The sequence below is a fragment of the Pempheris klunzingeri genome, chromosome 15, assembly GCF_042242105.1.
Source record: "Pempheris klunzingeri isolate RE-2024b chromosome 15, fPemKlu1.hap1, whole genome shotgun sequence".
NCBI classification, from domain to species: domain Eukaryota; kingdom Metazoa; phylum Chordata; class Actinopteri; order Acropomatiformes; family Pempheridae; genus Pempheris; species Pempheris klunzingeri.
The window spans coordinates 11,088,499-11,106,970 of record NC_092026.1 but is presented as its reverse complement, the minus strand read 5'-3'; the positions used below and the strand labels follow the sequence as shown (position 1 = coordinate 11,106,970).

The 18,472-nt window shown below is 38.6% G+C and overlaps 1 protein-coding gene across 2 annotated transcripts; it reads left to right on the top strand.

Annotated features, from left to right (window-relative positions):
- The first annotated feature begins 3,029 nt into the window (after positions 1-3,029).
- On the top strand, positions 3,030-17,618 carry pcmtd1 (protein-L-isoaspartate (D-aspartate) O-methyltransferase domain containing 1). Of its 2 annotated transcripts, XM_070844401.1 has the most exons (7): positions 3,030-3,243; positions 5,327-5,385; positions 10,216-10,678; positions 11,135-11,237; positions 11,501-11,672; positions 14,349-14,472; positions 14,822-17,618. In XM_070844401.1, the coding sequence occupies exons 3-7, from the start codon at positions 10,372-10,374 to the stop codon at positions 15,193-15,195; spliced, it is 1,080 nt and encodes a 359-aa protein (XP_070700502.1). In that variant the 5' UTR covers positions 3,030-3,243; positions 5,327-5,385; positions 10,216-10,371; the 3' UTR covers positions 15,196-17,618. The 2 variants fall into 2 exon arrangements, with proteins under 2 accessions (XP_070700502.1, XP_070700503.1); XM_070844402.1 differs by lacking the exons at positions 3,030-3,243; positions 5,327-5,385 and having other exon boundaries at positions 9,727-10,678.
- The last annotated feature ends 854 nt before the right edge of the window (positions 17,619-18,472 follow it).

The window sequence follows — 18,472 nt, the reverse complement described above, 5'->3', positions numbered from 1 at the left end:
ACAGAACTAATAAGTGGTCAGTTTAGTAGGAAAAATAACAAATGTTCAATCAGTTATCATGTTATATTTGCTGATTGACTTTCTGTCAATCAACTAGTCAATTAATTGATTAATCATTCCATTTTCAATATTATTTTTCTCCAGAGGGGAAACTAGTTTGGCTGCCAATGAATAGTGACAAGTAACAAAAGAGACACAAGTCAGATTGGTCACAACAGACAACATAATATTCAAATAGGATATTAGTATCCTTCAGTATTTATCTCAATAAGTCAATTAATAAAATAAAGTGATGACCAACTTTGTTACACCCAAAAACAGGACCAGTAAAAGTGGCAATAAACATAAAAGTGAACCTCGTTAAACATTATAACAGCATACAATATCCATATGTAATGTCAAAAACTCATCCCATGTCTCAGGACACAAGTGAGTATTACACGTCATTACATTCATCGTCAAAACTCCACTTGTCACTTAAGGTGACAGGTCTTTTTTTTGTATGTTTTATAGCCTTTTTTTAACTGTTGTCATTTGGTGTGCTTTTTATATTTTTTTAATCTTACTTTTATTAATATATGCTGTTTGTTTTTTTATTGTAAAGGGGGTGACCTCTGAACTAAAATATGGCTGGAACCCTCATCCTGTGCCTTTTTTTCTTCCTCCAAAACTTTTTTCTCTAATTAAGATAACATTTTTCATCCTGATTCTATCATCATCGTCATTGTAATGGTCAAAATTACTCAAAAAATGTCTTCCAATACATATTTAAAGCTCTGTATCTTTGACATCTTCATCTGAGTGAGATATAAAAATGATCATTCACAAGTTGCCACTCAAACACAGGCTGTGTAATTATCAAGATGACAAACCAAAGTTTCATTTGCTCTGTAGGAACAACACAGCACTGACAATATGAGGATGTTGCCTCAGCGCTACCACAAACACAATTTCCATCATGCCTCATGGGGCCCTGACTTCCTGTAATGTACATGCTGTGGTGTAGGGGTGCAGACAGCTAAACATGCTGTAGTACACTATGTCTGTTGATATTAACCTAATAAAACAGGTGGCAACAAAATGTTTGGCTCCATAAAAGAAGCAAGTGCGGCCAAATCCAGGATCCGGCTTTTGTGTGATTCATTAGAGTAATTTCTAAAAGGTTTCATGAAGATTTTAGCTGTAGTGAGGCCACTGAGGTTGTGTTCTCAGTCAGTACTTTGGTATACTGATCTGAGGAGGAGTGTTTAATTATTCAAGTTACACACAATGTGTTTTTAAGCTGACTGTGATATTATAGTCACTATCTTTATGTTTGTACTGTTTTCAGACAGACTAAATGACATTACATTTAATAAAAATAAAAGAGATTAGTATTTTTCACTGGCAATGAGGGATGCATGAGTAAAATATGAAAATAAATTAAAATCAAAAATGTGATGGTGTTTTTTTGTAGGTTTCATGTATGACACACTAATTATGAAGCCTAAAACAGGCCACACTTGGAGTGGAGATGCTGAGATGCTGCTTGATTCATTAGTCAGGCCTGTTACGGCCGTGAGTGACATAGCTAACGATGCTGGGTGAGTAGGTGCAGTATTTTATTACTAAAAACTGGACTGAACCAACATTAAACAGTCTGCAACCTCCTGTATTGGCCATGCAAGTAAGGAGCAATACAGGATCTCACTGTTACGCAATGAAACAACCCACTGAGGAAGTAAACAAACTCGTCATCTTAGATGACAACCTGCAGGAGAGCAACAGCTCACACTGCAAACAGCAACCACAAATTTTGCAACAAATACATTTACGACAAACAAAAATGAAATCAAAACTTTTTACTATGAATTCTGATCGATTCTTTGAGCTCTCACAGCCACATTGGCAACAAATAATCCAGGATGCTTTGTGCTTTGTGGAGAAACCAGATTAATGAATCCTCTCTATAAAAAATGTGTTTACTATCCTCACTATGAGTGTAGAGGTAACTACAGGTACATATTCAGTCTCCAGCAGCTTTGACCGCATCTATGAAACACCTCCACGGCCTGAGCAAAGACACTAAAAACAGGATAAACGCAGCTTCCTTTGAAAGTTTTTTTGAAATAGCTGCACATCTTGGACACGAGACTTTATGTAAACAAAATCTTCTCCCTAAAAATAAGTCATCTATAGCATTTTCCAAAGGTCAGGTCCAGGTCAGACCACTGAAAGTTTGACCTATAAGTGGAGTATAATTGGATTGGCCTCTTGTTTGTATCGTTTCTTAGTTGTTGACAATATTTTGTGTTAATTACCTGAATCTGAACAGTTACTAGTGACTAGTTTTCTCTGAAATGTAATGGAGTACAAGTACAAAGTAGTAGAGAGTACATCAAAATTGTTCTTAAGTACAATACTTGATTAAATGTAGTTACTAACTTTACACCACTGCAGACTGATCCATTGATAGATTGAAACAAGTTAAAGTAATGACTCTAAAACATGCTCCAAAGCTAGATAGATAGCTAGATAGATAGATAGATAGATAGATAGATAGATAGTGTATTTAATGCAACTTTAACTTTATTCTACACTTTATTGACACTTTTAGTGACCTTTCTCATTTAAAAAACAAACAAAAAAAAAAATGTGCTTACCACTGTGCAACTACCGTCCTCAGTAGTACAAAAAGTGTCTAAAACTGGCTCCAAATGGCTGAACTACAACATTTAAATATCCTCACACATATTTGCTGTATGCTATAATAACACAGCACTTTTACAAGTGCCATTTTGCATACTTTAATTTGAATACTTTAAGTACATTCTCTTTAACTTTGACTCAAGCAGAGTTCAGGACTTGTACTAGTTATGGACTATTTTTAGACAACTGTATTCCTAGATAGACAGACGGATAGATAGATAGATAGATAGATAGATAGATAGATAGATAGATAGATAGATAGATAGATAGATGTGGGCCACTCTGCTTCCCTCTATCGACAGCGCTGTTTAAACCACGTGACGTGTGTTTACATCCTCTCCTCAGCTGTTTCTTTCTTCTTCCACTTCGACACCACGACTCGTCGTCACTACTTTACCTTTTTCTCACCCACGCAACCAGCTAGTTAGTCGGCCAGCTCGACCAGTTAACTAGCAGCTGGCCTCTGGAGGAGGCTGCCAGCGCGTTAAAGTGGCTGTCACTGACCGTCGCAGTGCACATCCAGTGACGAGGAGTGAGTTAATGCGACACGGCATTGTGAGTATTTCTACATTTCTTTAAAGCTAGCAGCCGTTTGTGTGTGAGTTAGCTTGTTTGCATCGTCGGCAGTCTGCTTGGTGATGATTTTACAGGCTTTGTTAGGGGTGACACGCTATGCTAGCTAGCTGTGAAGTGTGTTTGCTGTGTGTGTGCGTGCGTGTGTGTGTGTGTGTATGTGTGTGTGAGGGGAAGGATAAAGAGACGAGCTTACCTAACCTGCTTTGTCTCTGTTTTGACGATGGCGCACTCAGGCCCGCTGAAGCTAACGTTAGCCTGGTCCACTAACGCAGATGGCGACCACCTACATGCTAACTTTACTAACACATATTAGCTGTGGATGTTAAAACCCGCGATTTTAACCGTCTGCGTGAGCGACATTTGTACAATTCAACACGTCTTTTATGTCCTTGTACACGATGTGTGGACTTTTCTGTCGCAAATGTTTTGTTCGTTAGGCCGAAGAAATCCGTGTTTAGTTGTTGTTGTTGTTGTTTTTAACGTTTGCCTGCAGCAGTAACACTCAACCCCGCAGGGCTGATATTTCAGCGGCTTTCTTAACAAACCGGTTTAGCAAGTCGCTGCTAAAGATTGAGGTTAATCGCACTGCAGAGAGCTGGCCAGCAACTGCGTTTTTGGTCGACAAGTGGGAACAAAAGCTGGATGAACTCACACTCGCTCCCAGAGTTAGTATGTGTCAGACTTTTGTGTCATGGGTGCTTGGCTCCACTATGTATTTCTGACAGATGTAGACGGGCAGGATTAAGAGCCAGGCGTGATTAATAACGCTTGACAACATTTCGTGAAAACGCTGTTGTTGTTTTGCTCCGTCGTCACACGCAGTGCGAAGAAAGTGTCCCTGCAGCTGATTGGCTGACGGGCTGCCGTCTGTGTGGCAACTGCAGCACGTGACCAGGTAGAGGGCCCATTGGCTTCATCAGGTGTCAATTGATGGAATTTGGGAACATATGTGAGCACCGCTGCATGTGCACGGAGTGACCAGATAAAATAGAAACACCTGTGTGATGTGAAGCAACAGTACAACCGTAGTTTAGTTTCCGCGGTGGAAGAAGTGCGCAGATATTTAGTGCTGGAAAACTACCAATATAAGTAAAGTAAAAGTACTCGTTATGCAGAATGGTCAGTTTCAGTCATGCATATTATGTCATTAGATTATCAATTATTGATGCATCCATGTGCAAATAACTTTTCAATGCTGCAGCTGGTAAAGGCTGGGCCTATTTGAATTTCTTAATACTGCTGGCTAGGATTTCCCTGTGATCAATGAAATCCAGCTAATTTATAGTACTACATCATTTATTTGTTGATTATGTTTTGCGTTATTAATCTTAATCTTAAAAGCAACTCCATGTATTAATGCAGCAGAGGAACAAGTACAGTATTTCTCTGAAATGTAGTGAAGTTGAAGTAAAGCAAAAAAGTAGCAGAAAATGGAAATACTCAAGTAAAATAGCAGTACCTAACTACAATGTTTGAGTAAATGTGCTAGTATTCTCTGAAGGAAACACCTTAGAGAGTAATGCACAAACTGCTATAGAGTTAAAAAGCAATTTCCTACATCTTAAGGACTGTCAGCAGTCCAAAACCTAAAGATATGCAGTTAAATGTCGCATAAGACAAAGAAAAGCGGCACAGCTGAGAAGCTAAAACCACTATTTCTGAACCATCTACATGATGGCAAATCCTAATGACAAGGGTTGCAACTAACAATTGTCACATAAGCCAGTGTTCATTTTGTAGAGTATTTTTGCTAAAATATACTTAATTGTTGCCTGTTGTTTCTGTGGATCTACTAATGGATTATTTCACTGTGAGCGTCAGGTCTAACAACCCTTAAAGTTTATCACCTTGCTGGCAGCAGTGAGAAAAAAATAAAAGATGGATCAAATGTTTGTAAAGTAAAGTGAACTTTGGAGCCAATAGCAAGATGCAAACAGCTGCAGGTTCATTGGGTGCCAAACGGTGAAGGAAAACCATGTTTGTTTAATTTGGAAATGCTTTAATTTGAGTCAGAAACTCACACTTATCCCAAAATTGTATGTCCTCTTTTTTTGATTTACAGAGACAACAGGAGCAACAGTGAGAAGATCCGGTGGACAATAAGAAACAACTGAATCTCTGGTAAATTTGCAAAAAAATCTGACTTATTTCACACAAACACTCCCACCTGTTGCTAGCCAGTGCCTCTGCTGTCACATCCCTCGGCTGTTTTGTGGCTCATTATCACAGAGTCCAGTGTTCAAACCTGCATTAATAAAAAGAAATGTAAATACACTTTTCACTCAGGCTGAATGCACCATAAGATCTCTGCCACTAGCCGGGGGATGGAGTCAGAGGAAAAGCAATGTTGTTGTGTAAATCAAAAGACTGAGGATGGTGCTAAACGATGGGTCATTAGACTGAAATGAAATAATTAGTCTTGTTATGATCCAACCACTAACATTTCCCAAGACCGTTTTACTGGGGAGGATGATGTACCACTGTATTGGAAAAATATTTTGTCGTAGAAATTGATATTATATAGTGTAAAAAAAATAATTCCTCTCTCACAGGGGAGGATAGACATTTTAATTATACATGTGTATTAGAAAGTACATTAATTTGGCCTTTTCAACACATAGCAACATGCAGACTTGATCATATAAACCATAAACTCCCCTAAACTCTTTCAGTAGAAGTGGAAAAATGTCTGAAGGTCACAGGGCGCCAGAACAAATGAAATGGCTTCTTCTTGTTGGGGCATCAGTGTCTGTCTGCCCTTTTAGAGTATGTAATGAGAGATGATGTGTAAATGTTTGCCCCAGGGGTCGACAGTTAGACCATCTGTGTGGGTCATCAGCACGTGTCCTGCACAGACCATAAGGTTATTCAGCAAATATCATCGTTTTCCACTTTTTTGAGGTGTATTATGTAAAATGAGACGTTTCAGTGTGACAGTGGTGTGAGGGGAAAAAATGTGATTTGATGACCAAAATTATTGTGATTTATCTCCAGCATGCCGAGGATATCCACAGTAGATTTAATGGGAATTGGGTCATTTGTTTTTGAGGTATCTTGTTGTGACATAAAGTGTTGGACAAGTGGAAAATTTGTCCTGCTGGTGGCACTAGATTCATTCATGCAATCATAAAATTCATTAGGACCGACCACACTGTCTGACCAACCAACATCCCTAGAGCTATGCCACTGGCACAGCTACAAATTAGTGCAAGTTTCACAAAGATAATATTTGTTACAGGAATGTTGTATTGAATTTCAATAAATTGTGCAGGTGTTTTCTATTTTTCAGCTCAGTCAGCATGGAGAGAAGCACAGCACAGTTCCTTTCAGCTGCTTTTTTGCACAGACACTCTGCAGTATGTGACTGCAGTAACATATTAATCAGTTGACTTTGTAGGAAAACACATGAGCACTGTTATTAAATTACCATTTGTAGAGCATATAAACAAGTATTGATAATACATTTTGTATAACAGACAAAATGCCGCTGAATTTATCACCCTTACAGCCAGATCGAATTAATTACACCTTCTCAAGTAATTTACCTCTTATCTTATCCTTCAAAGAGGGACAAGATAACAAAAGTCAATTCACAGGCAGAATATATGTTTGCAAGTGTTTTTGAAAAAATATGGTATAAGTTATTAATCAGAGATGTATTTTTCCTGGCTACTGTAGCTTGACATTGTCATCACAACATCATAAATTAATTCTGTTAACGTGAGACTTGTGACTGTTGATTTATCATAAGATTTATTGATGCACACGTAATTATTCTCTACTACAAATTATTGTATCGCTCTGGTATTTAGCCACAGAGGTATGGACATATTTTTCTTTGCTGACGGAGCCGCAAACTGGCTGATAAAATGTCTGAATTTGCACTTTAAATGCTGGTAACCATGATGATTATCAGTTTGCTTCACACTGTCAGTGTGCTGCCTAGACAGGCCTCTGGTATTAAGTTACAGCCAGAGGATCTGTTGCAGGTTTCACCATCCTGCGTAGTCGGGTGAGTTGTTCCTAACCAGGTCACAGCAGCCAGTTTTGACCTGAGCTGGTGTTGATGCACTTTCCACAAACATCAGGGGTCAACCCAGGACACCCTGTGTGTGTGCAGCAGTGCATTCCTGTTTACAAAGAAGCTATTTTTTCTGTATACCATGGCAACAAATGCTATTACCCAGCTGGTCCTTTTTGATTTGTCTTAAAGTGAGTGGTCGACTAATGACCCCTGTTTTCAAGGCTTGTCATCGGTATGATTGTACAGCAGGACCCAAAAGCAATTTGCTTGTAGAAAACTTGCCTGACCCATTTCCTGGATTTTCTTTCAACTGCAGGCGACTCAAAGGACTATGCATTACAGAGAGGGTAGAGGGGAAAAATAGGATGAATTATACACTGCTGCGCAATCTGTGATGGTGAGTGAATCAATGATTCCTTTTGCCTGCGAGAAAGAGCCAATGGGAAATTACCATACCAGGCCTCCCACTACAAAGTCACCTCTGAATTTAATCTTTATTAGCTGAGTCAGATGTGGAGATGCTGAGGAGGCAGGGAGGGAATTCAAGATTTGTCTCCCTCGGCTGCATCTCCACCTGTACCCATTCACTCTGTGCCAGTGTGGGGTGTTTTAGTTATCAAAGCACCTATAAAGTGTTTAAAGACCAAAGGCCTCTTTATTGCTACAATGTGGTATTTAGTGATAAAGTATTGTGTAGTAAAACCAGTAGCTCAGTACTTGAAATATAAATAACTTTCAGATCACCAGAGATCAACACATTTTTATTGACCTTCCACAAACACGGCCTTATAGTAGTGGTTCCCATCCTTTTTTAGCTTGTGTGAACTCAAAATAAAGAGAAACGTCAGCTTGTGACCCCACATCACAGGTTAGGGCCTTGGGGGGGACATTATGTGTGATTTTAACAATTAATTATCAATCATTTCAATCTTTTTTTTTTTTTTTAAACAAAGTAACCTTTGCTGCTTCCAGGTTTTCAAATGTAAAAATCTTGTAGTGACTGTTGGGCAAAAAAAAGACATATGATGGTATCACCTTGTGCTCCGAGATACTGTGATGTACATAATTATTTTCACTATTTCACTACTATGGCCCTTTTACTGACTTAATTAAGATAATAATTTGCAGATTTTTAGAGGCCTAAAGCGCATGTGTTAAGAAACCAGTAGAAATATAAGAACAAAAGCAAAAAAGTAAAGAAAAGTCCGAAAGAGATGAATAATGTTATGTAATTTCTTTTCTTTCAGAGCCCTCTCAGATAGTCTTGGGACCACTGCCCTTAGGGTTTCTCTAGATTATAAGATATCTGAGGTCAACTTTGTGTCACCTCCAACTCTCTGTGTAAAAACATTCTTGTCCTTCTTCTTTATGCAACAACAGTTTCTCTGTAGATTTTCCAAAAACTTAGTCATATGACCGTAAATGGGCTATTGATATTGTAGTGTAAAATGACGCGCCACTCTTAATGTCAGCTGTCTGTGACATAACCCGGCACCTGCCCTCTGGACACAGCGAGCCACACAGACTAAGTGCTACGACACTTGGGCTCATAGTGTCAGCCTTATCTACCTCACACCCCGCAAGAAATAATAGATAACACTCACATAATGTTGCTATTTTTTGTTTAATTATTCTTTCTTTATTTATTTATGATTACCTTATTCAAAAAAAAAATTGTTCAGTAAAAAGGTTAAATAAAAGTAGAAGTTAGATGGAGTGATTGCAGTATGTTTTAGTGCCATTGTAGGAGGCACATTTCGGCTGTCGGGATAATATCGTGAATTACAATTATTTTGGCCAAGATGATCGTGACATTAAATTTTCATATCATTCCATGTGTAATTGCAACTAATGATTATCATTATTGATTTATCTGCCAGTTCTTTTCTCAATTAATTGTTTGTCTTTAAAATGACTCTCTGGATCTCCAGATTGCTTGTTTTGTCAGACCAATTTAATTTCACACAAGTCAAAAAAAAAAAACAGATGTTTTTCGGGGATTCTTGGCATTTTACTGTAAGTTGCAGAATGATTTTCTCTCTGTTTATTCAATTAATCGCTTCAGGTCTAAAAAAAGCATTACATTTACAGCACAATAGACTGTACATGGAGGACATTTATGTTATGATATATTGTATATATTAAATGTATTGTTACACATTCTGAAAATGGTTCATACTTCATACCTGTTAAACATGACCAATAGAGCTTTTTCTCAACAGGCATGTTTTCATGCAGAGAGCAGGTCTTTTTTAATGCAGGGAAAACCCAGGTGTGACAAAGTACATCAGTGATGGCTCTGCTACGTTAAGCTTCAGAGGAAGCCATGTTCGTGAGCCAGCATGTATTATAACAGGGCCTCAATTGAACTTCAATTAAACTGAGCCGTCATTCAGGTTATTAAGTACACCCGTGCTCTTCCTGCTCTGAGGTGTCCTATGTACATTGAATAAATGTTAAAAACTGCTGTTTGGGGAAAGGTGTGTTTGAGGGTTCATAATCTCTGCACAGTGGAGGTAATGTTACATGCAGAAATGTGGCCACAAACTATCAAATTAAAATACCTCAATGTTGTGTTATTGGATGGTTTTCAGACATGACGTTTTCGGGGTATATATTGTTTGCATCAAATCTTAAAATAAATACTTCTACAGTATTTCGTTGAGTCTGAATTTTGAGTTAAAACAAAGTTTTCATCCTGAAGGGAATTATTGTAGAAAAACTCTGCTTTAGCACAATACTGTCTTTCATTCTTCAGTCTGTTTCTCTCACAGTTGGAGATTTTTCATCACAAAGGAATCCCAGTTGTGGGAGAAGATTGATAAATCGTAACTTTCACCAGTGTCTTTGATCTGCACTGTACTTGTAGGTTTAACCTGATGCCGTTTTCCCCAGCAGGCACATAATTTGTTTCATATAATTCTCAGGTCACTTGCTGTCTCGACATGACCGTTGTCTGAACTGACGTTTGAGGAGTCAGAGCGGCAGCATCCTTCAGCCAGCCGTCCATCTCCATGCCACTCTGAGGAGGAATCACTCACCCTGAGTACGAGTTTGGCCTTTGTTTCTCTTCTCTTTTCGCCATGGGGGGAGCCGTGAGCGCTGGGGAGGACAATGACGACCTCATTGATAATCTGAAGGAGGCTCAGTATATTCGCACGGAGAAAGTCGAACAGGCTTTTCGGGCCATAGACCGCGGGGACTACTATCTGGACGGCTACCGGGACAGTGCCTACAAAGACTTGGCCTGGAAGCATGGCAACATACACCTGTCTGCTCCGTGTATATACTCGGAGGTGATGGAGGCCCTCAAACTGCAGCCAGGACTTTCTTTCCTCAATCTGGGCAGCGGAACCGGCTACCTGAGCACAATGGTTGGTCTTATCATAGGTAAGCACACTGTGTCCCTTTTCAACAGATTTGTTTTTTTCCTCTCATGTGTGGGAAGAGATGTTCTGTAAAATCTAGGTTAACAAATTCATGATGAAAGTACAGCAGGTGCATACAAGTCACTCAGCAAGGATAATAGAACCACAGTGATTATTTTCATTTTCAATTAGTATGCTGATTGTTTATCTAAGTATTTGGTCTATAAAACTTCAAAAACTGCGAGAGATGCCCATCACAATTTCCTAAAGCCCAAGGGACCATCTACAATTTGCTTCTTTTTATTTAGGTCAACAGCCCAAACCCAAAAATATTCAGTTTACAATCCCATAAAACAAAGAAAAGAAGCACATTTGGCATTTTTGCTATAAAAATTAATATTCGACTGTCAAAATTATCCATCAATAAACTGTGTAGGTATCGCTATGAAAATATTGTTCATGTTGTGTTTCTTCCAAGGGCCATTTGGTGTGAACCATGGAGTTGAGCTCCATAAGGACGTGGTTGAATATGCCAGAGAGAAACTGGATGATTTCATAAAGAATAGTGACAGCTTTGATAAGTAAGTACATGCTTTAAAGAAATATTTCATTTCAGCAAATGCACTAATTCCCTGTCTGGCTGAGACTCGGATGAGAAAATCAATACCGGCCTTATATTTAACAGACAGATATGAAAGTGATAAAGTGTATATCGAAAACTTTCACACTATCCCTTTAAGGGTCAGTCACAGCTTGCAGGTGTGATAATGAGCCGACAGGAGAGAAAAAATTTTCCATTGTCGTTTTAATGTATTTTGTCCACTTTATGATGTTTTTTTCACAGGTTTGAGTTCTGTGAACCCGTCTTTGTGGTGGGGAATTGCCTAGAAATCTCAACAGACAGTCACCAGTACGATCGCATTTATTGCGGCGCGGGAGTGCAGAAAGACCATGAAAATTACATGAAAGTACTGCTCAAAATTGGAGGCATTCTGGTGATGCCTATAGAAGATCAGGTGAGTGCTACACGCCATCAGGACGACACAGAATCAACACAGCACGGTCGCTATTCAGAATGCTAACACATGAGGGAAAACAAGGTGAAATAGCCTTGACCTACAAGAGTGGTTGTGCAACTTTCACATGCATTATTGAGCCACAACTGCCCCTGAATTTTGAGCAGCAGGGTAAGAAGCACACAAGGGGCTGTATAAATAAATGTTTTATTTAAAATGGTGGATGTGTGAGTGTGGACATACTGTGGGGCATGTAAGAGGGCATTTAGATTATTTTGGGAAGTCGCTGGAGAAAATGGTTGGCGGGAACTTTTTCCAGTAGGGAAGGTCAAGATCTTGACAGATTCACAAAACTAGGATTTTAGGCAATTTTTGGCATTTGAAGTGGAGATCAGACATGTATGGATGTTTTATGTAATTCGTTATTAAACCCAAGGCCTGACCGTATTCTCAAGTGAGCACAGAGAGTACAATACACTTAAAAGGAGTCAGTCAGGTGTTATGTTGTGTTCTTAAAGAAGGTAGAAGGCATTCGTAAGAATGAAAACAGCCTACACACATATGAATGGTAGAGAAAATAATTCAACATCATTTTCGTCATAGATTTAAGCAGAATGAAAGTGACAAAACTTGACCATTTCCACACAGATACACTGATACTTATCTTAACTTTTTTTCTCTCTATCTGTATTATCTGTATCTCCATCTATTTTCACTCATTTTGCATGTTATACGAATGTCACTGTGAACACACTCTAAAGCCTTTATGCCAGTAGACGCCTTCAGAAACACGTGCGTGTAGCATTTATCACCTGAAAATCGTGTTTTAAACATGAAAATGATTGTAAATGTGAACACCTATATTGCGGCTATTTTGAAAGGAAAAATATGTAATGTCACATGCAAATTGCACAATGACAGAGACCGTTATTGTGGTGAAAGAAGTACATTTAAGATGGCCATGAATGTACATTGAAATGTATGAGCCTACATCTGGATTCAGAGCTCCAATCCATTAGCGCGCACACACACGCGCACACACACACTAAGATATGCACTCACTGTATTACCACGCACAATGAGTCCACAGCCTCATGTGGTTTAATTGTGTTTTGATAAGTGTCATACTGTTGGCTGGTAATTACTTGTTTATGGTCGGAGCCACCAGATACCTGACATGTGCTGAGGGCCACGTCTGACACGTGTAACTTTTAAAACGCAGACGTCTTGATGATATGTCTGGTAGGGGGTGGGAGCGATGTGACGCTGTGTTGCACAGTATAACGGCCAAGACTTGCCAAATAATAGATTCGTCAATCAACAAAATTAATTGGCTCCTCTTTTGATAACTGAATAACTGTTGAAGTCATTTTCCAAGCAAAAAGGAGAAACATTTGATGCTTCCAGCCGCTCAAATGTCAGAATCTTCTTGTCCTACATTGTGGTCTGATAAAACAAGACATTCGAAAGACATCACCTTGGGCTTTAGGAAGATGTGAAGGGCATTTCACCTGTGTTTTTTTTTTTTTTAGGTTTTATGAACCAAACAATTAATTGTGAGAATAACTGTCAGGGTAATTGATTATGAAAAGGTTTGTTCATTGCAGCAGTTTACACCATGATAGTCATTCCTTTATTATATACGGTGGTGCCAACAGAACAGAACTGATTGATGTAATAAGGACATTAAAACCAGAAAGTCTAAATTTAAACTTTTGATTAGATTTTTTGAGATGTCTGAATGTTGCTGGTGTATGTGCTTGTGTGGCTTTTGTGGTTTGTCTCAACATCAGTTCCTCTTATTTCTTCTGCTGAACTCTTTGATCTCAACAAGACAAACTGATCAAATAAATAAATAATTTGTATATTATACATAATATTTTGCTTCACTGTGATAAAGTACATTGATTTCTCAGGTATGTAAATTTGCTGGATAAGTCAAAAGCAAACATTTCTGTTTTAACCAACAATAAGTCCTCACAGATATTCAGAAGAAACTAAATTCCTCTGCACCGTGGTATAAATTTACACGTCCACAGAGAAAGTTTTGTAACCATATCTCCCACTTCTAGTGTCTGGTCCGCTCATTTTTACACCCTTGAGATTGCTGCCTTTGAAAAGCCCAGAAACTTCACTGTCTCGTTGATGCACAGATGCTCAAAGTCTGTTAGATCATTCTTTTAGACTATTAGCAGTAATTTTCACATACAAACCAAGTGTGGAAATGGAGTTAATGTCTCAGGCATCTGTTTGAAACAACAGCATAAGGGGGTGTGTGGTGGGGGGGGACATTTCTTCTCCGGGGGCATGGTTCATTTTTCAGTTTATGTACATCTGCCAACCATGATGAACACTTGGAATTTGAAGTAAGATCATTAGATGTGTGAATTTTATTTAATAAATTAGCTAATGCGCTATTTATACAGAGATAATTGCAAGTGGGTATTGCAGAGAATCAAACAGAGACGCATCCCCATAAGAATCGTCTCTATTCAGGTGGCAAAAATACACAATGAACAATGAGGGGGGAACACAGACCTGATAACAAAAATGAATGTATTTTGAACAAACTGCGCTGGCTGAGGCAGTTAGCCTTAGCTCCTTAATGTAACCGAGTGTTACATATTTTATATCACTGGTCAGTGTTGAGTTCAGGTTTTTTGTCTCTGTGTACAGTTGACCCAGATAACCAGGACTGGCCAGTGCTCATGGGAGAGCAAAAACATCTTGGCGGTGTCCTTTGCCCCCTTGATCCAGCAGAGCAGAGCTGATGGAGAGAAGCCTGACACTGTCCAGCTGCGTAAGTTCTCCAGCCTCTGTGCTCAGCAAAACAAAAAACAAAAGCTCAGAGTCTTTTTGTTTTATTATGCCTAACTTGTCTTGAAGTGTAAAGCAGGCAATATTTTTAAGTCAGACATTGAAAGTGATGTGACGGGACGTTTCCTACAGCAGTATTTCCTCTGACATATGAAGCTTGCCTTGCAGCTGCTCCATAGAGCCGCTTATTTTCTTTCCTTGAGATACTGAGACGCAGTTTTCTCTCACTTGTTTATGCTGACCTACTTGAGGGACTGGTGCAATTGTATGGATTATCGTTACTTTAGTGGTGCATTGCCCTTAAGTACTGTGTCGTCTCCCTTTGTCCTCAGCCCCGGTGACTGTCCGCAGCCTGCAGGATCTGTCTCGGATCTACATACGCCGCACTCTCAGAACCCTGGCCAACGAGGACAGTCAGGGCAAGGGCATGGTGCAAAGAGTTCCCCAGAAGCGCAAACGCAGGCGCTGCCGGCGGCGACGCATCAACACCTATGTTTTTGTAGGAAACCAGCTGATCCCCCAAATGGTGGAGAGTGAGGAGGAAGAGCACGCTGAGGAAGAACACAAGGAAGTGGAGGAGGAGGAGGAAAGAGACATTGGCGACATTGAAATCCTCAAGCAAGTGAATGTGTTGAGAGACCAAATAATGGCTTTACCGCTGCCTGAGTCACTGAAGGCATATTTGCTGTATTACAGAGAGAAATGACTGATTCACTCGATGTCCACTCTTAATGGGTGCAGCGCCTGCTGAAATGCTTTTCTTCGCCCTTTTTCAGTACAAATGTAGCATTATTTCCATTAAATCTTGATGGCAAAACTGTAACAGAACGAGACGTCACAGATAATATTGGATAATAATGTTATGATTGTCATGAGTTTTGTTGATATTTTTCTTTTGATTTGTATATCAAAAAAAAAAAAAGACGATGTAAAAAGTATACTAAATGGACATAGTTTGAAAAAACCCATTTTGAGATTCAGATTTTATCACAATGTCAGGACTTCTGCAGAAGCTTGCAGATTAAAAATTGTATAAAAAAGAAAAATAAAGTTCTTACTATATTTCTTAAAATACGATCATGCTAAGATGAAGACTTTTATTGCAGCTTTTTTAGAAGCTTTAACTTACTATCAGTGTCGGTGGTTTAAATGATGCTGGAAGGAGCAAAAGACACTGAAAGGCAAATACGGCCACATCCTCCCGTTATGAGTTCAAGAAGACGACATTCTTGTATAATCATGAATGGGACACTAATGTCATAACTCTTCTTGATATTTTGTTCTCGGTCAACAAGTTTTGTACCTTCCTGTTACAAGAGATCATCGAGAGACTAGATTGGCTCATTATTTTTTCTACAGGGCACCGTTTCATGTAACTTTTTCTACAGGGTGGTTACGTACTTGCGTTTTCTCACTTTGCATATGAGTAGCTGACATCTGACTTAGTATGATATGGTGTTACAGGCCCTCTCCTCTCCATAGTTTTCTTTCCACTGTTGATGCAAGTATTCTGTTAGTTTAATTAATCATATCAGAGGTTTAAAAATGCTAATAAAGCTGATGACGGGTGCTCAGTGGTGGTTCACATTTTCAGCTCTTGTAGAGGGAACTGGTTAAAGGAGAGATGCTAGTCAATAATGAGTACATGCATGAATATACTGTAAACTGTGTGTTGGGTGTTCCTGACTTTGCTTCACATCTTATGATTGGTCACTGGAGGTGATGTCCCAGGTGATCATGTCCGCAAATGTTTTGACAAAAGAGGAAAAAAAAAGGATTTAAAGAATATTAATCAATTAGATGGCCTTGAGACAAATCTCAAATTCTGTATAGTATTGCGTTTTTTTTTTTTATCGATGACAATGCAAATCAGAATCGCTGAGGATTTTGAAGCCTTTTGTATCCTGGACAGTAGAAGTGTCCAACAAAGCACCTTATTCTGCTGGCTGCAATTGAGAAAAAAAAAAAAAGAAGAAAAAAAAAAAAGGTGCCATTTTTTTGGCTGAATTTGTATTGTGGACTGGACTCCTTGTAATGTAAATCCTGTTTAATCAAAGTACAGTTTGCTTGCAGAACTTCCCTGATAGTGATGGCTTTTAAGTGCCAACATACCCCATCATATTAGGACTTCTGTGAGTTTTCTGGCACAGAAAATTTACCCAAACAATGGTTTATTTCTACAAAAACATTCCACAGCGAAAAAAGAAAACGGCACATCACTGAGAGATGTCACGCTTTTTTCTTCATGCTTTACGGTCACAGACTTGGAAATTTCCTTCATCTTACTTTGAATGCATACTTTAGTATTCCAAAAGCTGAGTTGAATGTTGTTAATATTAATTCTATTCAATATAAAGGTGATATATATGTATTGTTATCATACGATTCTGCATACAGTTTAATTTGCATTTGGTTTGTTGTAGCGCCCTCTTGCTGTACTGTATCTTGACACTGGGAACTCTGTAGATCAAAACTCCACTGCTGTCTGTTAAATAGATAAGATATATTAGTGCTATAGGTCTTCATTTTGTTCTGGTGTAATGAAAAATATTTTGTTTGAAAATGGGGGTGATTATTCTATTAGTAGTATTGTGTGTGAAGAGGTAATGTTTATTTTCTGTATGACCTTCTTTTTTTTTTATTATTATTATTTTTACATTCATAGGAAAGTTTTGCAAGTAAGCAATAATGGAATAACTTCTCATCTTATAATCACCAATAAAGACATAGTCCCATTTGATTTGCGTAGTATCCATTGAAATCCACATGACCAATTGCAGGCGTGCAACAGTTTATATACCATTATCTAAAAAGCAATTGCTAATTAGAGAGAGCACATTAAGTATTAAAAGCAGGGGACCTACAGCCTCGACTCTCAGGTCACGCCTTGCACCAAAGTTAATGGGACTCCTGTGATTACATTTAATGTGGATGAGAGTCAACTACAAAAATGGCACCCGGTAAAGACCAAGTCATAACCAGTTCTGTGCTTTTATATTAAGTTAATTTGTCAACAGCCAAGACTGTTTTATCAGGCCTAAGTTGATTTCTCATAGTGTGTGCAGTTCATTTTGAAGATGTGTTGTTTCTCCGTAAATGTTTGGCACAAAAATAAAGGTCACAATCACATCACGTCTCTTCTAATCATTGCAACTGCTCGTTTTTGGATCTCTTATTGTTGTCCTCTTCCCCGACTACGTCCGACATGGCGCTGGAGTCAAATGAGGTGTTGGTGCAGGCGGATATGTAATGTCATAGTAAAAGCTCCACTCTAGCGTCCTTGGCAGGCTTTTGATTATCTTTTTTTTTTTGTTTTTGTAACTGCTGCTTTGAATTGATATCACAGACAGAGAGTTTCCTTCTACCGACACATCCTTGGCTTTTCTGACATTTTTATGGATGATGCATTTGCTTTTGCTGATCAATGCAAATATTTAATGGCAGGTTGTGTGAGTGTAATGAACAAATAAACTTTGGTTATTTTGCTTGTAGTTACTTGGTACAGTGTTAAAACCAGAGACAAGTAAACAGGCCCTCACCTGCACAAAAAAGTGTGTATGCATTACAGATGTATAGTGTAATATACTTGGTATCTGACAGAACACTTCTGCTGTTCACTGCAGAGAGGCAGCATGGGTGCAACAATTACTGATAAAATATGAAATCGTAAAGCTGCAGTTTTAGATTAGGAAGTCATTGAACTTAAAGCTTGTGTTGTTTCATTAATTTCATTCATTAATGAGATTTAATGAACAATTTAACTATAATTACACGTCTTGTTGCTCGCGTAAGACAACCAGACACGAGTAAACAGGCTCTTATCTCAAAATAAAACCCGACAGTATGTGTGCTGCAAATATAGTAATATCCCTTTAACATTCAGTTATAATATAGTTTTCACCTCCATTCACTGAAGTGGCTTCAAGGTCACTCTAATCATCTGTTGTGAAAATCTTTCATCTTTATAAACTCAGCACTCTGTG